We start from the raw sequence: 23,077 nt of genomic DNA, 5'->3' as shown, positions 1-23,077 counted from the left end.
TTTTCTCCAGGAATCTCCTTGCAACAGGCTACACGGAAACATATTATAATTCCACTGGAAAGGCGATCACCACAAGCCCACAAATAATGGTATGACAGATTCTCTTCAATTCTTTACTAGGGGTTTTACCCAAAGACCTAAAGGCAGTGTCCTTGCCAGGCAAAAAGTAGAAGTGAAACTGCATTTATAACATTAGTATTTTTTTTGCAGTAGTAATTAAATAATTGATCTTCCACTTTTCTTTTTTTATATTTTAACAAGAAAAAAACCATTTCCTGGCAACTCTGGTAAGTTTTTGTAGCCTTTAAACACTCCTGTAGGAGAGTGGGTAGAAGGAACATGTTATTTTCTTGAGAGTGAAGAGTTACATACTGCTGGTTCTCTCAGTCAATTTTATCATTTCTCTAGGCTTTTGATCTTTCAAACCAAGACTATTTCCTCAATGGCAATTGCAGAATTATTTTTCTTAAACAATTTCTCTTTACTCCTGTTCACTGCACATCTTTTCTTAGACTGAGCAAATGACAGTGTGTAGCCATGTGAGGGGTCATGCACCATTACTTCTTTTTCTGAGCTACATTTTCCATGAGAAGTCCTTCAAGCAGTCTTCCTTACAGCAATAATACAAGTTTACATGGGCAAGCACCTCATCTATCCCAAACTAGAAAGATCCTTCATGGAACACCCACATGAGAAAATGTTAAGACGGGCATCTTTCTCCAAATGGAGGCAAGAAATGTGCTCATCCGGTTAATCTGATGGAACACTTTAGATGGAACACTTGATTTAGATAAATCAAGAAATTAAAAAAAAAAAACCCAATCTGAATAACCCACCCTTTGCAAAAAAGCTTGTTGATCTTTGCTGGAAAAAGTTAATGAGAAATCAGCAAAAAGGAAAAATGAATGCCCAGTGTTTTAAGGGGTCAGGTTTAAAGTTACATATCCAAATGTATTTCTTCTAAACATTATTAACATTTATCCTAGTCAACACTGATGGTTAATATCTTGTAAATATTTTGGGATTGTTAACTTACATTAATAATTTTAACTTATATGACAGCTTTTATTTAATAAACATCTCCGAGTTTACTGTTGTTTAGCAGAATATGGCTTGAAGCATTTAAAATCCTGTTTCACGATTTCAAATGCAACTTTAGCAGTGGCTCTAAAATTCACAGGTACTTCTCTTTACAAAACCCCTTTTCTTTTAGGATGATTGCTATTATCAAGGACATATTCTTAATGAAGAGGTTTCTGATGCTAGCATCAGCACATGTAGGGGTCTAAGGTAAGACTTCGGGAATGTTTTGCATGCACCTATGATTGTATTATTTGTGTATGCATCTAACAAACCAGATTCATCCCAAATATCATTAATTTTCCTAATGATAATATGCATCCTAAGGGCCATAAAATGTTGAAATTTGAAGAAACACCACTTCTTTTGATAGCAGTTTGCAAATTACATATCTGAATTGTTTTCAAAGACATTTTTGTTAGCTCATTAAAAAAATACAGGGTTTTGAGTTCCAGTTATGGACTAAGAATCTTTAGGGAATGGGAGCTGCTCTCTCTTGCTTCTCACTTCATTGTTTTAGGCAGAGTCTCTGTCACCCAGGCTGGAGTGTAATGGTACGATTTCAGCTCACTGCAATCACAGCCTCCTGGTTTCAAGCAATTCTCTTGCCTCCGGCTTCCGAGTAGCTGGGATTATAAATGCTTGCTACCAAGCTTGGCTAAGTTTTGTATTTTTAGTAGACATGGGTTTCACCATGTTGACTAGGTTGGTCTCAAACTCCTGACCTCAAGTGATCTATCTGACTCTGTCTCCCAACTGCTGGGATTACAGGCATGAGGCACCACACCCAGACTCTATCCTCACTTTTAACTGTCTCTCTAGATTGTCTTATCCATGACTATGACATACATTTCTGTCTGTTAATGATACACCATGTATCTGTCCCCAGTAAGGTGATTCTTCTGATGTCCAGACTTATCTAATCTTTTACATATTTTCAGCTGGATATCTTAAATAAATCTCAATCTCAGTGTGCCCTAAATCCAGCTAATGATTGTCTCTTGAATCTGATACTGTTTCCATGTTCTCTATCTTGATGGTATAATCAAATAATCACTTGCCCAATTCAGAAACCTAAATTCCTTGAGGTCTGCTTGCCTCTCAGCTCTGCATTTTCAATCCCTCACCAAGTCTTATTGATTATATCTTCTAAACACTTTCTGAAATTGTTCATTCTGTCTCTTCTGCAACATCCTAGTCCATCTACCATGATTCCTTATGCAGACCATTGCAATAAAGCCATAATTTATCTTCTTACATCCACTCTTGCCATTATCTAATTTTATGTACACTTAATTTAGTTGATTATATACTCATACTTTTTCTTCGCACCAATTATCTATTCTAATTATGTGTAAGTACTTACTCTGTAATTATATATATTATGTGATTATTTGATACACATCAATCTTCCTCATTTGAACATAAGCTCTATAAGAAAAGAGATCACGACTTAATTTTTACTGTGTATCCTTAGTCTAATGCCTAATGAATAATGGGCACTCAATGAATACTGGTTGAATTACTCCTGGTTCAGGGCTTTACCAGATAAAATAGAGAAGAAATTGATTTGTCATATAATTTACATGTTCTCACTTTCAATCTTTACTATCACCATACTAGGTACGTATCATGACAAATGAATGTGGCAAACCTGAGGCTTGTGAGTTTAAAGAACTTTCCCAATGAATCACAATGAATAAGTTATAAAGCCAGTGTTTTAACACTTATCTATAAAACTCTCAAGTCTCTTTCATTTTAGGTGTACCTTTAGACCAAGTATAGTTTTAAAACTGGAAGTATGCTGGACCAAGTGTCAGGAAATATTCATTCTAGTCAAATGATATGGTTGCTTACATGACATTGCAGCAGTCACTTCTCCCTAATATGTCTTATTTCCTTGTAGAAAAATCTTTAGATAATCTCCAAGATATCTTCAGCTGTAATTTTTTACTGTATTTTATTGCCAAAAGCTTGAATTGTTTTTGACAATGACTAGGAATTTTAAAGTCCTTCTTTTAGATCTTATAAATCTGCATAAACCCAATGCAATAATTTTTTGTTAAGAAGCCAGAACCCTTTAAAAAACTATTGTTTTTCAGGGGCTACTTCAATCAGGGGAATCAAAGGTACTTTATTGAACCTTTAAGCTCCATAAATTGGGATGGACAGGAGCATGCACTCTTCAAGTATGACCCTGATCAAAAGAATTATAACGGCACCTGCGGGATGGACGGTGTGTTGTGGACCCATGGTTTTCAGTGGAGGATTGCCCTACCTGCCACCAGACTAGTAGTATGTGTAACTTTGATTTTTGTTTGAAATGTTCTCATGTATTCTGCCCTGGTTTTCAGAGTTAGCAGTTAAATTTACTGAAACTATCATCATTGTTGAAATTAGTAAGTTATAGAGACACTAAGCCTTAAAGATTGCTAGGCATTAATGGTTCATTTAACAAGTACTTAGGAATTAACTATTATCAACTATTAGTATCAGCAATGTACAAAGGTTAAACATAAGTGTAAAATATAATAACTGCCTTCTAGAAGCAGGCAACTGTTGCAGTATTTTGTGTAGCTTACAATAAACCACAAAAATATAAAATATTATTATTAATTTGCTCTTAACTTTAGTGAAAAAGCTATGAAGTGATTATTAGTATTTTAAAATAAAACATCCTGCTGTCATCATAAATTCATTCAAAAAATCTCTCTTAAAGTGCTGTCACAGGTGCTGGGAAGATAGAAATGAGCAAAACAGACATAGAATCTGTCTACAGAAACTTAGAATATTATTTTAAGTGTAGAATTCTGCTTTAAGTCCTAGGAGAAAAATAAATATAGTTTTGTGTTTTAGACTGTAAGGTATATTAAAATATCTTTGTTGACATTACTTTTATTTCCTTGTTGATATTATTTTTATTTCCAAGATTTATTTCAAATCCAATCATTTGTTTTAAACATTCTCAGACTCTTTAAGCACTGGGCAGAATTAGCCAAAATAAAATTTCTGGTCAGTTTAATTCACCGTAGGTTTAAATTCTACCAGCAAGTTCAACTGGTAAATAGAAATATATAGTCATATCCAGAATACTCCAATACTTTTACGTGCTCTGTTGATCACATGTATCTCTAGTATGAAACTTAATAAAATGAATCAAAAATAACCATAATAATTTGTTCAGAAATATATAATCTAAAATATTTATATTTTGACATTAAAAGTATAAATTATTGTCTAGAGTTTTCATACTGAACTTAAATTGTCATCAATATAAGATACTCCATTACAACTCTAAGATGTTTTAGGTAAATCTCATGTTAAATACAAAGAAAAACCTATCTATAGAAGATACAAATGATAGAAAAGAATAAAAATACAGCACTACAGAAAAATCACCAAATCACAAAGATAAATAAAGAAGGAAAAAATGAACCTATAGGAAAAAAAACCCTATAAAACAACATGGCATTAGTAGGTCCTTACCTATAAGTTCTTACAAGAAATGTAAATGGATTAAATTATCCATCAAAAGATAAAGAGTAGCTGAATGGATGAAAAAAACAAGGTCCAACTATGTGCTGCCTCCAAGAGACACAGTTTTAAGCTTTAAACACATGCATAGGCAGAAAGTAAAAAGATAGAAGAACATATTCCATGTCAACATAACAAAATAGACAAACTCTTAGCTAGGCTAAGAGAAAAAGAAAGAAAATTCAAATATATCTAATCAGAAATGAAATGGAGCTATTACCAAAAAATGCCTCAGAAATTAAAGAAAATCTTAAAGGACTACTATGAACAATTATTTGTCAATAAATTTGATAGGCTAGAGAAAATAGATGAATTCCTAGAAAAATATAACCTATGAGGGTTGAATCAGAAAATAGTAGAAAGCCTGAGCAGACCAATAACAGCAAGATTGAAAGAGTAATTAAAAATCTTTCAACAAGGGAAGCCTAGGCCTAGGTGACTCTAGAGATGAATTGTATCCAACATTCTAAAAATAATTATTACCAATACTTCTAAATTAAAAAAAAATGGAGCTGGAAGGTATAATTTTTGACACTTTCTATAAGCCAGTATCATCTTTATACCTAAGCTAAGACAAAGATACCAAAGAAAAGAAAACTACAGGCCAAGAATTCTGACAAACATTGAGGAAAAAATTTTCAGAGAAATATTAGCAAATCAAATTCAACAATACATCTAAAAGATTATATGTCATAATCAAACAGAATTTATCTTTGGCATATGGACTTAACATACACAAATTTGTCAATGTAATATATCAATCACATCAATAGACTGAAAGACAAAACACACATAATGTTATCAGCTGGTGAAAAGGCATTAAAGTTCAACATGCTTTCTTGATTAAAAGTTTGAGAGTTTAGGCATAGAAGTTCCTCAACATCATAAAGGTCATTTATTTATTTTTATTTTTTAGCAGTCAAATATACCTTATTTTATTCACATACAATGCTACAGGTTCCCTTAATTTAGGATATTTGTAAATATCCTATAGCATCTAGGACCATGTTTTCCCAAAACTAAATGCAAGTTGATAGTTCCTAATCAGGAAACATTTTTACATGCCAGTTACATTTCAGAGCTTTTGTCATTCTTATATTGTTTTTTCTTCATGGAAGTGCTCACTTAAATACGTGGGCTTTCTTTGGAAATTCATTTAATATATAACTGTGTCCTTGGCTTAGTTGGGATTCAAGTTGAATGGATGAAAAAACAAGGTCCAGCTATGTGCATCCTCTGATAAGACAGTTGTGGTTAAATGCACATAAACACCAGCTTTCAGCAACCACACGGCTGTTGATAGTGTGCAATGCAACTGTTGATGATTAAACAACAATGAAAATTTAAGAACACTTTTGCATTATTTTATTCAAAGCTAGAACGATGTTAAACTATAAAATATGTCCCAAGCCAAATAATAAAGGTTACCAGCCACTCTTCTTTTTCCTTATATAAGTTTATTTTAAAAAATTAGAATCCATTTATAGAAACCCTTGATAACATCATAATCAATTGGAAAGGAGAAATAGAAAGCTATTCCTCTGGTCCCAGGCAAGGATGCCTACTCTCATCATTTCTATTAAGTACCATAAGTACTATTAGGAACATAAAGAAAAGGAAAAAAAAACATTCAACTTGGATAGGAAGAAGTAAGTTTACCTGCATTTGCAGCTGAAATGATTCTATGTACAGAAAACCCTAATGACTCCACTGGCAAACCATTAACTCTAATAAATTCAATCAAGTCACAGGATGTAAAATTGACATACATATTCTGTGACATTTCTATACACAAATAACAACCCAGCCAAAAATGAAATCAAGAAAATAATTCCATTCATAACACAAATAATACTTAGGAATACATGTTACTAAGGAGATGAAGACCAGTACACAGTACAGTTACATAGTAAAGGACTACTATGAACAATTATTTGTCAATAAATTTGATAGCCTAGAGAAAATAAATGAATTCCTAGAAAAATATAACCTATAGACTGTAAAATGTTGATGAAGGAAATTGAAGAAAATGCAAATAAATGAACATCCCGTGCTCATGAATTAGAAGAATACTGTTAAAATGTTCATACTACCTAAAGCAATATGTAGATTCAATGCAATCCTTATAAAACCCAATGACGGTATTTACAGAAATAAGAAAAAAGCAATACTAAAATTTCTATGGAACCACAAAATATTCCAAATAGCCAAAGGGATTCTGAGAAAAAAAGTTGTAGACATCATATTAACTGATTTAAAGCTATATTATAAAGATATTGTAATCAGAACGATATGATGACATAAAAGCAGACACCTCAACTAGTAAACAGATTAGCAAGCTCAGAAATAAATCCAAGCACGTATGGTCAATTAAGTTTTGACAAGGTCACTGGGGAAAGGATAAGCAGTCTCTTCAATAAACAGACTCACGGTAAAACTGGATCTATACATGCAAAACAATGAAATGGAACCCTTTTCTTATACCATAACAATCAAATAAAAATAAATAAGATACCTAAATGTAATACCTAAACCCATAAAACTCTACAAGAAAATAGAGGGGAAAGGCCATTTGACATTAACCTTGACAATGATTTTTTAGATCTCGTACCTAAAAGCTAAAGTTATAAAAGTAAAAAAATTTTAAAAAGAGACTATATCAAACTAAAAAGCTTCTGTACAGCAAAGAAAACAATTAACAATATATATAGGAATTTTCAAAAGTCGGGGTGAGTGTCAAATATATAGAGGCAGAGAATAGAGCAGTGGTTACCAGGGTCTAGGTAGGGACAGGAAATGGAGAGATATGGGGCAAAGTATTCCAAGCAGCAAGTGTGCAGGGCAAAGCAGTTGAAACAGCTAATGTGCAATATAAGGACTGTTAAGAACAAACTGTAAACAAATTTAATAGAGTTTATTTGAGCAAATAATGGTTTGTTAGAATCTGGCAGCCCTCAGAACCAGAAGAGGTTTGGAGCAACTCCATAGTGCTCTATGGTTGGAGAGCATTTATGGACAGAAAAATGACGTATGGAAAAAGAACTAAGGTACAGAAACAGCTGCACTGGTTACAGCTTGGTGTTTGCCTTATTTGAACACGGTTTGAACGGTTGGCCACCTTTGATTGGCCAGAACTTGGTGGAACTCCTAGCTTTATGTTGCTGTGAATATCAACTCCTGGGTTTGCCTGTACAGGCCTCTTATCCCTCCGTCTCCATTCCTTGTTAACTATGTGAAAGAGCCTTGCTTTGAGGACATTTTATAGCTTTGGCTTTCCTCTACCTCAGGAGTGCTACTCCTTCTCATTTCCTTTCTGTCATCTTGCTCTGATTGACTGGTAAGTATTAGAGAACCTCATATAGCTCAATCCTGGATCTTTTCTTTGGTATACTTACACATTCTTCCCAGGTAATCTCACCCTGTCCTGTGCCTTATTTAAATAGGAACTGTGCACTAATTGCCATCAGATACATATCTCTAGTCTCTGTCTCTCTCCAAAAGGCCAGACTGTTAAAAATAACTGTCTACTTAATATTAGCCATTTAGACATCTTGTATCACGAACTTAAAGTACACCCCCAAAAGAACTATGTTTCTAAACTGTCAACAAAACCCACTTTCTCTCATTCTCCTCATCTCACTCAACACCACCAATCATCATTTATTCAAGTTCTAATCTAGAAACTATCTTTGATTCCCTTTTTCTTGATGCCTCTTTATATGGTATCCAACAGCAAGCGCCTCCGACATATTTCAGATCTTTTTCTTTGCTTCCTTTTATGACTACTCCATCTCATAATAACCAGGGCAACAGGCTCTGCCTGACCTTCCCATCCCAGTTCTACAGAATCTACACTCCACACAATACAGTGTTTTTATTGTAAATCATATCACATCCCTTTTCTGTCCAAAGCCCTCTAATGTCTTCCCATTACATTTAGTATAAAAGCCACAAAACTGACCATGGGTCAGAAACCCCTATAGGATTATAGCCCCATTGGCCTCTCCTGTCTCTTCATACTCTTTACTTCCCATCTCTTGGTGACCTCCCCATTATGTTAAGAAAAACACTAGCACTTTTTTTCTATGCTTTAAATATGCCAATACCATTTCACCTTAGAGTCTATTTACTAGATTTTCTCCCTGCTGGAATTGTCCTCCAATTTATCTTTCCTTGCCTGACTTCTCATTTTCATTAATACATCTACTTGAGGGACAATTTTTTTTAATTGTACTTTAGGTTCTGGGGTACATGTGCAGATCATGCAGGATTGTTGCATAGGTACACACGTGGCAATGTGGTTTGCTGCCCCCACCCCCTCCGTCACCTACATCTGGCATTTATCCCCATGTTATCCCTCCCCAACCTCCCCATCCCTCTACTGTCCCTCCCTTATCCTTCCCACAACAGACCCCCGTGTGTGATGCTCCCCTCCCTGTGTCCATATGTTCTCATTGTTCATCACCTGCCTACGAGTGAGAACATGCAGTGTATGATTTTCTGTTCTTGTGTCAGTTTGCTGAGAATGATGATATCCAGAATCATCATTTTTATGGCTGCATAGTATTCCATGGTGTATATGTGCCACATTTTCCTTGTCCAGTCTACCATCAGTGGACATTTGAGTTGGTTCCAGGTCTTTGCTATTGTAAACAGTGCCACTATGAACATACATGTGCATGTGTCTTTATAATAGAATTATTTATAATCCGTTAGGGGAATGCTGGGTCAAATGGAATTTCTATTTCTAGGCCCTTGAGGAATCACCACACTATCTTCCACAATGGTTGAACTAATTTACACTCCCACCAACAGTGTAAAAGTGTTCCTATTTCTCCACATCCTCTCCAGCATCAGTTGTCTCCAGATTTTTTAATGATCACCATTCTAACTGGCATGAGGTGGTATCTCAATGTGGTTTTGATTTGCAGTTCTCTAATAATCAGTGATGATGAGCATTTTTTCATGTTTCTTGGCCTCATATATGTCTTCTTTGGAAAAGTGTTCATATCCTTCTCCCACTTTTGGTGTTTTTTTTTTTTTTTTCTTGTAAATGTGTTTTAGTTCTTTGTAGGTTATGGAAATTAGCCCTTTGTCAGATGGGTAGATTGCAATTTTTTTTTTCCATTCTGTTCGTTGCCAGTTCACTCTAATGATTGTTTCTTTTGCTGTACAGAAGCTGTGGAGCTTAATTAGGTCCCATTTGTCTATTTTAGCTTTTGTTGCCAACCCTTTCGGTGTTTTAGTCATGAAGTCCTTGCCTATGCCTATGTGATGAACGGTTTTGCCTAGGTTTTCTTCTAGGGTTTTTATGGTGTTAGGTCTTATGTTTAAGTCTTTAATCCATCTGGAGTTAATTTTAGTGTAAGGTGTCAGGAAGGGGTCCAGTTTCTGCTTCCTGCACACTACTAGCCAGTTTTCCCAACACCATTTATTAAACAGGGACTCCTTGCTTGTTTTTGCTGGGTTTGTCAAAGATCAGATGGTTGTAGATATGTGGCATTACCTCTGAGGCGTCTGTTTTGTTCCATTGGTCTATATCTCTGTTTTGGTACCAGTACCATGCTGTTTTGGTTACTGTAGCTTTGTAGTGTAGTTTGAAATCAGATAAAGTGATGCCTTCAGCTTTGTTCTTTTTGCTTATAATTGTCTTGGCTATGCAGGCTCTCTTTTGGTTCCATATGAAGTTTAAAGTATTTTTTTCCAGGTCTGTGAAGAAGGTCATTGGTAGCTTGATGGAGGATAGTGTTGAATCTATAAATTACTTTGGGCAGTATGGCCATTTTCACGATATTGATTCTTCCTAACCATGAGCATAGAATGTTTCTCCATCTGTTTATGTCCTCCCTTATTTCCTTGAGCAGTGGTTTGTAGTTCTCCTCGAGGAGATCCTTTACATCCTTTGTTAGTTGTATTCCTAGGTATTTTATTCTTTTGGTAGCAATTGTGAATGGGAGTTCGCCAATAATTTGGTTCTCTGTTAGTCTGTTATTGGTGTATAGAAATGCTTGCGATTTCTGCCCATTGATTTTGTATCCTGAGATTTTGCTGAAGTTGCTTATCAGTTTCAGATTTTGGGCTGAGATGATAGGGTCTTCTAAATATACAATCATGTTATCTGCAAATAGAGACAATTTGACTTCCTCTTTTTCTAATTTAATACCCCTCTTTTTTTCTTGTCTAATTGCTCTTGCTAGAACTTCCAGTACTATATTGAATAGGAGTGGTAACAGAGGGCATCCTTGCCTAGTGCTGGATTTCAAAGGGAATGATTCTAGTTTTTGCCCATTCAGAATGATATTGACTGTGGGTTTGTCATAAGCAGCTTTTATTATTTTGAGATATGTTCCTTCAATATCTAGTTTATTGAGAGTTTTTAGCAAAAAGTCCTGTTGAATTTTGTCAAAGGCCTTCTCTGCATCTATTGAGATAATCATGTGGTTTTTGTCTTTCGTTCTGTTTGTGTGGTGGATTACATTTATAGACTTGTGTATGTTGAAGCAGCCTTGCATCCCTGGAATGAAGCCTACTTGACTGTGATGGATAAGCTTCTTGATGTGCTGTTGCAATCGGTTTGCCTGTATTTTATTGAAGGATTTGCATCTATGTGTATCATGGATATTGGCCTAAAGTTTTCTTTTTTTTGTTGAGTCTGTGCGGGTTTTGGTATCAGGATGATGTTGGTCTTATAAAATGATTTGGGAAGGATTCCCTCTTTTTGTATTGTTTGGAATAGTTTCAGAAGGAGTGCTACCAGCTCCTCTTTGTACATCTGGTAGAATTTGGCTGTGAACCCATCTGGACCTGGACTGTTTTCGGTTAGTAGGCTCTTGATTGCTGCCACAACATCAGCCCTTGTTATTGGTCTATTCAGAGTTGCAACTTCCTCCTGGTTTAGACACTTAGAGTACAAGTGTCTAGGAATTTATCCATTTCTTCGTGGTTTACTGGTTTATGTGAGTAGACCTGTTTGTAATAATCTCTGATGGTAGCTTGTATTTCTGTGGGATCAGTGGTGACATCCCTTTTATCATTTTTTATTGCATCTCCTTGATTCTTTTTTTCTTTTTTATTAATCTGGCTAGCGGTCTATTTTCTTGATTTTAAAAAAAACCAGCTTCTGGATTTACTGATTTTTTGAAGGATTTTTGTGTCTCTTTCTCCTTCAGTTCTGCTCTGATCTTAGTTATTTCTTGTCTTCTACTAGCTTTTCAGTTTTTTTGATCTTGCTCCTCTAGCTCTTTCAATTTTGTCAATAGGGTGTTGATTTTAGATCTTTCCTTGCTTTTCACACGTGCATTTATTGCCATAAATTTCCCTCTAGACACTGCTTTAAATGTGTCCCAGAGATTCTGGTAAGTTGTGTCTTTGTTCTCATTGGTTTCAAAGAACATCTTTACTTCTGTCTTCATTGTTTATCCAGTCTACATTCACGAGCCAGTTGTTCAGTTTCCATAAAGTTATGGAGTGCTGAGTTAGTTTCTTAATTCTGGATTCTAATTTGCTTGCACTTTGGTCTGAGACTGTTTGTTATGATTTCCTCTCTTTTGCATTTACTGAGGAGTGATTTACTTCCAATTATGTGGTCAATTTTAGAGTAGGTGCCATGCGGTGCTGAGAAGAATGTATATTCTGCGGATTTGGGGTGGAGATTTCTGTAGACGTCTCTTAGATCCAATTGGTCCAGATCTGAGTTCAAGTCCTGGATATCCTTGTTAATTTTCTGTCTCATTGATCTGTCTAATGTTGACAGTGGAGTGTTAAAGTCTCCCACTATTATTGTGTGGGAGTCTAAGCCTCTTTGTAGGTCATTAAGAACTTGCTTTATGTACCTGGGTGCTCCTGTATTAGGTGCATATATATTTACAATTGTTAGTTCTTGATGCATTGATCCTTTTACCATTATGTAATGCCCTTCTTTGTCTCTTTTGATCTTTGTTGGTTTAAAGTCCATTTTATCAGAGACTAGGATTGCAACTCCTTCTATTTTTTGCTCTCCATTTGCTTGATAAATCTTTCTCCATCCTTTTATTTTGAGCCTATGTGTGTCCTTGCATGTGAGATGGGTTTCCTAAAGACAGCACACTGATGGGTTTTGGCTTTTTATCCATTGCCAGTCTGTGTCTTTTGAATGAGGCATTTAGTCAATTTGCATTTAAGGTTAATATTGTTACGTGTGAATTTGATACTGCCATTTTGATGCTAGCTGGACGTTTTGCCTGTTAGTTGACACATTTTCTTCATTGTGTCGATGGGCTTTACCATTTGGTACATGTTTGGAGTGGCTGGTAATGGTTGTTCCTTTCCTTGTTTAGTGCTTCTTTCAGGAGCTTTTATAAGGCAGGCCTGGTGGTGATGAAATCTCTCAGCAATTGCTTGTCTGCAAAGCATTTTCTTTCTCCTTCGCTTATAAAGCTTAGTTTGGCTGGATATGAAATTCTAGGTTGAAAGTTCTTTTAAGGATGTTGATAACTGGCCCCCACTCTTTTCTGACTTGTAGGGTTTCTACTCAGAGATCCACTGTGAATCTGATGGGCTTCCCTTTGTGGGTAACCCGACCTTTCTCTCTGGCTGCCCTTAGCATTTTTTTCCTTCATTTCAACCCTGGTGAATCTGAAGATTATGTGCCTTGGGTTTGCTCTTCTTGAGGAATATCTTTGTGGTGTTCTCTATATTTCCTGGAATTCAATGTTGGCCTGCCTTGCTAGGCTGGGGAAGTTCAGGATACCCTGAAGAGTGTTTTCCAGCTTGGATTCATTCTCTCAGTCACATTCAGGTACACCTATCAAATGTAGATTAGGTCTTTTCACATAATCCCATATTGCATGGAGGCTTTGTTCATTTCTTTTCACTTTTTTTTCTCTATTCTTGCCTTCTCATTTTATTTCATTGAGTTGACCTTCAATTTCTGATTTCCTTTCTTCTGCTTGATCAATTCAGCTATTCAAACTTCAGTATGCTTCATGAAGTTCTCGTGCTGTGTTTTTCAGCTCCATCAAGTTACTGATATTCTTCTCTCAGCTGTTTATTCTAGTTAGCATCTCATGTAACATTTTTTCTAGGTTCTTAGTTTCTTTGCATTGGGTTAGCACATGTTCTTTTAGCTCTGAGAAGTTTGTTATAGCCCACCTTCTGAAGCCTGTTTCTGTCAATTCATCAGATTCATTCTCTATCCATCTTTGATCCCTAGCTGGTAAGGGGTTGTGATCCCTTGGAGGAGGAGAGGGGTTCTGGTTTTTGGTGGTTCCATCATTTTTGCACTGGTTTCTTCCCATCATAGTGGCTTTATCCACCTATGGTCTTTGTAGTTGGTGACTTTTGGATGGGGTCTCTGAGTGGATGTCCTTTTCGTTGATGTTGAAGCTATTTCTTTCTGCTTCTTAGTTTTCCTTCTAACAGGCCTCTCTGCTGCAGGACCACTGGAGGTCCACTCCAGACCCTGCTTGCCTGGGGATCACCTGCAGGGGCTGTAGAACAGCAAGGATTGCTGCCAGTTTCTTCCTCTGCTAGTGTCATCCCAGATGGGTACCCACCTGATGTCAGCCTGAGCTCTCCTTTATGAGAGCTCTCTTTGTGTCTCTTTGGGTATAATGAGGTTGGGGAGTTGCTTGGGGAGACAGTCTGTCCCTTACAGGAGCACAAGTGCTGTGCTGGGAGCTCCATTGTTTCGTGCAGAGCTGCTGAGCTGGTACCTTTAAGTCTGCTGCAGCTTAACTCATAACCACCTCTTTTCCCAGGTGCTCTGTCCTAGGAAGATCAGCTTTATTTATAAGTTTCTGTCATGCTGCTGCCCTTTTTCATAGATGCCCTGCCCCACATGGAGTAGTCTAGTCACAGTCTGCCAGCAGAGGTGTTGTTGAGCTGCTGCAGGCTCTGCCCAGCTGCTGTGTGAATGCCTGGGTATTGGCGGACTGCCTCAGTAGTGGGGGAAGGCCTTCCCCCCACTGGGCTGGACTATCTTAGGTCCAGCTGCACTTGCTGCAAAACTCTCAATCCAGAGCGTTTCAGATTGCTTGTTTTGTGCAGGTGGTAGCCGCTGAGCCAGGTCACCTGGCTCCCTGTCTCAGCCCCCTCTGTTTTAGTTGAGTGGGCAGCTGTCTCCCAGGCATTCCAGGCACCAGTCAAAACGGCCACCCAGACATTTGTGACTTTCTGTGCACCCACCCAGTACCAGCTGGGCACGGGGATCTCATGGTCTGTGGGAAGTGAAAACTTGTTTGGAAATGCAGTGAGCACTCACCCTCTGCACTGTTCTCACTGGGAACTACATTGGGGAGCTGTTCCTATAAAGCCATCTTGGATCCTCCCCATGACCCCAGGGCTAATTCTTTAGAATATTTCACCTATTCTGAAATAACTACCTAGTAACTCAATATCACACGCCCACTTTAATCATACACATAGCACTGGTCACCATCTGATACATCTATGTTTGTCTCTTATGAGCTCCGTCAGCAGATGGACCATGTTTATTTCACTGCTGCATTTGTAATTACCAGAGTACTCTCACTATATAGTAAATGCTAATAATTATTTTGTTCTCATGAAGGGTAGGAAGTAAGTACATGTCTCATTAGATAATATCTAAAAGTCTATCTTTAGAAATTTGTCCTTTGTAATGGAACTTTAGCTACCTATTAAAATACATGTACTTCCAGAAATGCAATCCAATAAACTTTAATGGGCTACGATTATTTAGTAGGAATAATGTATCTGCCCCTCTTCAATGAGATAACTATTCTTTTTGAGAGAGAAAAAGGAACAGAGCATTGGTTAGTTTGAAACATGGAAAGGAGATTCAACTCTGCCTAAAGAGAGCAAAGTAGACTATAAACAACGGTGCCTCTGCATTGCACCATTGGTAAAGGAGCAGCTATTACATGAAGACATGAGTTAAAGGCTACCAAAGAAAACATAAAACAAACTAAAAACACTAGGAAAATGCTGAAGTCAACGTTTCTCTATTTTGTTTCAGGATGGTGAAGAAGTCTACTGTTTAAAACAATAGACAGACTTGGTTTTATTTCTAGCTCACCTATTAGTAACATAATAATTTAGACCCCTTGATAAAATGAAAGACTCAGACCAGAATATTGTGGTGCCCCTTCAACTCCAAAATTCTGAGCCTTGTCGGTAGATAATCCTACCTGTTTAATTAGTGTTAAAATGCTAATATTGTCTGTCTTTACCAACTGCTTATAAAATTACACATTGCAAATAATAGATGAACTCGTGTGGAAAAAGATGTCATATCAGTAATTGTTCTCTTTATATTTCAGAAATTGAATGATGGGCAGGTTCATGAACATGAGAAATATATAGAATACTATTTGGTCCTGGATAATGGTGAGGTACGTATATGAGATAAATATGTTGTGCTTCAAAACTCCCATCTACATATATTTATTATGTGAAATATTAAATGTCTGGATGAGATTTAAAGAATCACGAATATGAGATATGGTTACAAATATTTCTAAACCTATGAAATTTGACATTTGTAATTAAGCTGACATGATTTCTTCCTTTTGGAGATTCTCAGGGCAATTGATATGATATGCATAAATTGAACTGTTGGCCCTTATAATGCTATTTTCTTATTGACTTTATAGCACTAACTTAGTTTCCAATTAAATTCTTCTGTCATTTTGCCTTTTGTTAAGTTGTTAAATCATTTGTAAATTAGAAATTATTCTCATTAGAGATACAATATAAAAGCTTATATTGGTCAATATGAAAGCTTAGTGAATGGAATCCTCTGAAAAGGTAAGTCTTTGGTGATAGTCACTGTTTTATATAACAGTGCATTTTCATATACTGGATTTTCTAAATATGGAATCCACACATGTATGGAAATGTAAGTCAACTATTAGCTCAAGCCCTAAAGCTCTGACCTTTGTGCTTAATTCATGTACTGTCCATATATCTATCTCTTAAATTAATAAGATATTCCTTTTGCTAAATCTGCACAGCTTAGAAAATTATAGAATTTAAGTGAAAATACATTTAGAATAATTCTTTAGAGCTTTATACTGAACTAGTACTTCAGAAAAGAAACATCTTATTCGCTCCCAAAGTGCTTTAATGTAGCTAGACAAATAGGTATCAATTTAATTCTAACTTTTAATTAACTTTAATAACTAATCTTCAATTAAAATCAATATAACATAAGAGTTGCCTTTTTAACCTTCCACATATATTAATTTTTATCAATGTACATATCCTTTCTTAAATTTTCTTTCAGTTTAAAAAGTACAATGAGAATCAAGATGAGATCAGAAAGAGAGTGTTTGAGATGGCTAATTATGTCAACATGGTAAGACATATTTTATTACCTGCAGTTTTACACAGTTTGCTAGGAGATGCCTTTGGGTTTTTCAATGAATGCACATGAAGCAGGGAGGGAACGACAAGGCTCCTGAGACCTATGTGGCTGACTGGTATGACCACAACTTTTGCTACTTAAGTGAACATGATATTAATGCCACAAACCAACACATTTCTTATTTACCTGCCACACTATTCTCAGGTATAAGAGGACATAAAAACTGGTTTTATTTGGGTGCATTTGTTTTCCAAAAATTCACTAAGAAAATGCTGAAGACCAAAAACTAGCAGAAGACAAGAAATAAGATTAAAGCAGAACTGAAGTAGATAAAGACACAAAAGACCTTCAAAAAATCAATGAATTCAGGAGCTGTTTTTTTTCTTTGAAAAGATCAACAAAATAGACCACTAGCCAGATTAATAAATACGAAAAGGGAGAAGAATCAGGGAATAAAAAAACGATAAAAGGGTTATCACCACTGAATCCACAGAAATGCAAACTACCACCAGAGATTACTACAAGCAGCTCTACTCACATAAACCAGTAAACCAGGAAGAAATTGATAAATTCCTAGATACTTGTGCTCTACCAAGCCTGAGCCAGGAGGAAGTTGAAAACCTGAATAGACCAATAACAAGGGCTGAATAATAGCCTACCAACCAAAAACAGTCCAGGTCCAGATAGGTTCACAGCCGAATTATACCAGATGTACAAAGAGGAGCTGGTTCCATTCCTTCTGAAACTATCAAACAATACAAATGGAGGGAATCCTCCCTAACTCATTTTATGAGACCAACATCATCCTGATACCAAAATCAGGCAAAGACTCAACTAAAAAAGAAAACTTCAGGCCAAAATCCATGATGAACATCGACACAAGAATCTTCAATAAAATACTGGCAAACAGATTGCAATAGCACATCAAGAAGCTTATCCATCACGACCAAGTAGGCTTCATCCCGGGGATGCAAGGCTGGTTCAACATATGCAAATCCAGAAACGTAATCCATCACATAAATGGAACCAAAGACAAAAACCACATGATCATCCCAATAGATGCAGAGAAGTCCTTTGATAAAATTCAACAGCCCTTCATGCTAAAAGCTCTGAATAAACTAGGTATTGACTGAACGTATCATAAAATAATAAAAGCTATGTATGAAAAACCTACAGCCAATATCATACTGAATGGGCAAAAGCTGGAAGTATTCCCTTTGAAATCAGGCACTAGACAAGGATGCCCTCTCTCACCACTCCTATTCAACACAGTATGGGAAGTTCTAGACAGAGCCATCAGGCAAGAAAAAAATAATAAAGTGTATTCAATTAGGAAAGGAGAAAATCAAAGTGTCTCTATTTGCAGATGACATGATTGTATATCTAGAAGACCCCATCATGTCAGCCCAAAATCTTCTCAAACTGATAAGCAACTTCAGCAAAGTCTCAGGCTACAGAATCAATATGCAGAAGTCACAAGCATTCCTATATACCAATAACAGACTTAAAGAGAGCCAAATCAAGAATGAACTGCCATTCACAATTGCTACAAAGACAATAAAATACCTAGGAATACAACTAACAAAGGATGAAAAGGACTTCTTCTAGGAGAACTACAAATCACTGCTCAATAAAATAAGAGAGGACACAAACAGATGGAGAAACGTTCCATGCTCATGGTTAGGAAGAATCAATATCATGAAAATGGCCATACTACATAAAGTAATCTATAGATTCAATGCTATCCCCATCAAGCTACCAATGACCTTCTTCACAGAACTGGAAAAATCACTTTAAACTTCATATGGAATCGCAAAAGACCCCACATAGCCAAGACAATCCTAAGCAAAAAGAACTAAGCCAGAGACATCACACTGCCAGACTTCAAACTATACTACAAGGCTATAGTAATCAAAACAGCAGGGTACTGGTACCAAAACAGAGACATAGACCAATGGAATGGAACAGAGACCCCAGAAGAAACTCACACATCTACAACCATCTGATCTTTCACAAACCTGGCAAAAACAAGCAATGGGAAAAGGACTCCATGTTTAATAAATGGCATTGGGAAAACTGGCTAGCAATGTGCAGAAAGCAGAAACTGGACCCCTACCTGTCACCTTACACTAGAATTAACTCCAGATGGATCAAATATTTAAACATAAAACCTAACACCATAAAAACACTAGAAGAAAACCTAGGCAAAACCATCTGGGACATAGGCATAGGCAAGGATATCATGACTAAAACACCAAAAACAATGGCAATAAAAGGCAAGATAGACAACTGGGATCTAATTAAACCCAGAGCTTCTGTATAACAAAAGAAACAATCATTAGAGTGAACTGGCAACCAACAGAATGGGAAAAAAATTTGCAATCTACCCATCTGACAAAGGGCTAATATCCAGAATGTGCAAAGAACTAAAAGAGATACACAAGAAAAAAACAAGCCCATTCAAAAGTGGGTGAAGGATATGAACACTTTTCAAAAGAAGGTATATATGAGGCCAAGAAACATGAAAAAATGCTCATCATCATTGGTCATTAGAGAAATGCAAATCAGAACCACACTGAGATACTATCTCTTGCCAATTAGAATGGTGATCATTAAAAAATCTGGAGACAGCAGATGCTGGCGACTATGTGGAGAAATAGGAACACTCTTACACAGTTGGTAGGAGTGTAAATTAATTCAACTATTGTGGAAGACAGTTTGGTTATTTCTCAAGGATCTGGAAATAGAAATTCCATTTGACCCAGCAATCCCAGGACTGGGTATATACCCAAAGAACTATAAGTCATTCTACTACAAAGACCCATGCACACATATGTTCATTGCAGCCCTGTGTACAATAGCAAAGATCTGGAACCAACCCACATGCCCATCAATGATATACTGGACAAAGAAAATGTGGTACATATACACCATGGAATACTACACAGCCATAAAAAACGATGAGTTCATGTCCTTTGTAGGGACTTGGATGAATATAGAAACCATCATTCTCAGAAAACTGATGCAAGAACAGAAAGCCAAACACTGTATGTTCTCACTCATAGGTGGGCATTGAACAATGAGAACACATGGACTCAGGGAGAGAAACATCACACACTGGAGGCAGTTGGGAGGGGTAGGGGAGAGACAGAGGGGAGTGGGAGGGAGAGGAGGTAGGGCGGGATAACATGGGGAGAAATGCCAGATTTAGTATGCACCTAAAGTAAAATAAATAAACTTTAAAAAAAACGAAAGAAAGAAAATGCTGGAGACCAGATCCCAACAGAAAGCTGGTCCAGAGGTGAAAAAATTAAAAAGTGACAAGCACTGTCACAATAGCTTATTTCATAAACAATTATCTCATGTAATCTCCAGAACAATCCTAAATATTACCAAAGCCTAAGGTAGAACTAAGGAAACATATTCTCAGAAACAAAGTAACCTGTCTAAGATCACAAAGTGAGAAAAGGAGATAGCCAGGAAGTTTCAATATAGATTTGTCAGATTTCCAAACCCATTTGAGTCATACAACTGTTGACTGTGTTCTTTAGACATGATTGTGTTTTCTAGTTTCCAAAATATTTTAAAAATGAGTTTACAGTCTTTAATATTAAATACTAATTCTTAGTTTTCTGTTCATTGGATATATAGTTAGCATACTTATTTTGAAATGAATGAGTCTCTTTGTGGTATCCTATAAATGCTCTAATTTTTTGTTGTAAAACATAATGCTGTAATATACTTATTTTGATACCCATATACATAGGGAAGTGATTAACATGAAAAAAACTTATTTATTTTCTATGCTGATGGGAAGAATTTGTGAAGGGCTCAGCAGTGATAATGCAGGAAAGATAGAATTGTTGGAATAATCTTGAGTGGGGGAGATATGGGGCATTTAGGACATGAGTGGAGAAACTGGCCTTACACTCAGAGGTTGTTCATTCACATAGAAGATGGGGAGGTGCAGGGAGTTTGGACAAGAATAGGTGAGGAGATAGACTGGTGGTGGGAGCTTATGGACATTCCCTTCAGATTGCTCTTAAACTCTCGGTGAATGTGGAAACAAGGACAACTGTGAAAGTCTGATTTAAAGAAAATGTCAGAATTATTAAGAAAGAAGAGTATAAAGGTGTGCAGAAAACGGTATGTAAATGGATTTTAAAATACAGCAATTTTGCTGGAAAGTGTTAAGGACTACTTGAGGTTAATAGTCACAGCTTTAAAGTGAGCAATCAAAACGATGTGTTTTCCTCTACGTTCAAGTGCAGGAGGAGGAGACATGTAGGGGCAAGTTGCTTTGAACCAGGATTGGAGTTTTGTGAGATGAGTAAAAGTAAGCAAGACAGGAACAAGGAAGTTGAGGGAATAGTCAAGTGAAGGATGATAACATGGCTGAATTTTTAACTTCACTTTCAGTAACTGCATTCCTCAAGGGTTTTTCTTGCTTACCAAACTATCTTTTAAAAAACAAACATTTAAGGTTTTTAGCAGAAAGTTGCCGGTGAGAATGTCTGTCACTGTGCACTTTTAGAAACTACAGTAGTAATTTCAGCTTTTATCCTTAGATTAAGCATATTGTGTCGTAAGCTTAACTCATTATTTCTAAAGTTTATCCCATATGCATTGTGGGTTATTTGGTTCAATCCATGTTTAAGATTAGAAGACCATTGTCTCAGTCTGAAAATACATAAACAGGGTAGCTCATAAATGACAGCAACTTACTGCTCACAGTTCCGGGGGCTGGGAAGACCAAATCAACTGCCATCAAGATTTGGTTTCTGGTGAAGATTGTCAGCTGCTTTCTCGCTGTGCCTTTATATGATAGAAGGGACAAAACAGTATTTCATTCAAGAGGCCCCACTCTCATGACCTAATCACCTCCCAAAGGCCCCACCTTCTAATAACACCATCACCTTGGGGTTTAGGATTTCAACATGTAAATTTTGGGGGACACAAACATTTAAACTATAGCAACTACTTAGCTTATTGTAAATGTACCAATGTACAACATTTCATTGTATCATGTTACGTCACAAATACCTCTACTGGCACTGAGCCAACTTTGCTAATTCTCAAATATTCTGACTCTAGGAGCACTGAAAAACATAAAGGCAATTGAAGCCATAATCATGGGCCACTGACACAAAATTAAAGTACTTCTTAGGAGCACACGAAGGAATATTTTGTCTTAATAGGGCCCTTTTCCCCATAAAAAGGAGTTTACAGACCTAAACTATCTTAGTGTATCTGTTTTTGGTTTGAATGGGAGTTTTAGTAACTACAAAATAATAGATACATTCTGTTTCACAAATATGCTTGGAAACAAGGTTTTTATATACTGCTGTTATAAATGTTTAAAAATATAAAATACATTGAAAATGTTTAAAAATGATATCACCATTATAAGTCATTCTTTGCCATATATTGTCTTTGGACAGCTTTATAAAAAGCTCAATACTCATGTGGCCTTAGTTGGTATGGAAATCTGGACTGACAAGGATAAGATCAAGATAACCCCAAACGCAAGCTTCACCTTGGAAAATTTTTCTAAATGGAGGGGGAATGTTCTCTTGAGAAGAAAGCACCATGATATTGCTCAGTTAATCACGTATGTACAGATTTTCCTCCGCTGCACACTATGTGGTATTCAGTGGTAGCTTTTCTGAGCCTTGGCAAAGTGAGGTGTACACATAGGGGAGTAGACATTTATAAAGCATTTACTTGGATTATATGTCAAATATGTACTTATTTTGGATCCAAATATTCTCTTTTTTTCGAAGAAAAGACAGGGCCAAATATTTAGCAATGATTCACAAAAAGTTTGTTTTTATTGGGTATACAGGAAGAAAAGACAAGTTTATGTAAGAGAGTTTTTGATTCAGTGTTTAAAAAAGAACTGATTGACTTTAGGCTCAAGTTAGAAGAAACCTCTAAGATGTTATTAGAAAAAATATTGAGTGTTATATTGTAACCCCACATGTTCCCTAATTTACTTCCTGCTGAAATGACCAGTTAAGAACAATATGGGAAAGAAATCTAATGGCTGTAAATTTTATGAGACTGGAGCATGTACCTCAGAAGAGTCAAGAAAATGCTGCTGGATAGCTGGATAATACTTAGCTGGAATTAGATAGA

At 36.4% G+C, this 23,077-nt stretch overlaps 1 protein-coding gene and 1 long non-coding RNA gene across 8 annotated transcripts in view; one reads left to right on the top strand and one right to left on the bottom strand.

The window, feature by feature from the left end:
- The window catches only part of LOC103787459 (uncharacterized), a 426,173-nt gene that overhangs the window by 181,086 nt on the left and 222,010 nt on the right, over nt 1–23,077 (bottom strand). For both annotated transcript variants that reach the window (XR_013525503.1, XR_013525505.1), the window contains one exon: nt 21,665–21,754. This is a non-coding gene — a long non-coding RNA (uncharacterized LOC103787459). The remainder of the gene's footprint in view (nt 1–21,664; nt 21,755–23,077) is intronic.
- ADAM28 (ADAM metallopeptidase domain 28) overlaps nt 1–23,077 on the top strand; it is a 72,321-nt gene that overhangs the window by 16,345 nt on the left and 32,899 nt on the right. For 5 of the 6 annotated variants that reach the window (XR_004732669.3, XM_008979110.5, XM_002756867.7 and 2 more), the window contains 6 exons: nt 11–89; nt 1,214–1,290; nt 3,183–3,375; nt 15,894–15,965; nt 16,859–16,930; nt 22,381–22,550. Coding sequence is in view for 5 of the 6 variants with exons in the window: in XM_008979110.5 (XP_008977358.4) it covers nt 11–89; nt 1,214–1,290; nt 3,183–3,375; nt 15,894–15,965; nt 16,859–16,930; nt 22,381–22,550 (663 nt within the window). In the remaining variant the exon portion in view is untranslated. The remainder of the gene's footprint in view (nt 1–10; nt 90–1,213; nt 1,291–3,182; nt 3,376–15,893; nt 15,966–16,858; nt 16,931–22,380; nt 22,551–23,077) is intronic. The other variant, XM_008979111.5, reaches the window with a different exon arrangement.

Source organism: Callithrix jacchus, chromosome 13, assembly GCF_049354715.1.
Source record: "Callithrix jacchus isolate 240 chromosome 13, calJac240_pri, whole genome shotgun sequence".
Lineage (NCBI taxonomy): Eukaryota > Metazoa > Chordata > Mammalia > Primates > Cebidae > Callithrix > Callithrix jacchus.
Note: the sequence above shows the minus strand (reverse complement) of the source record. Positions and strands in the feature narration are given on the sequence as shown.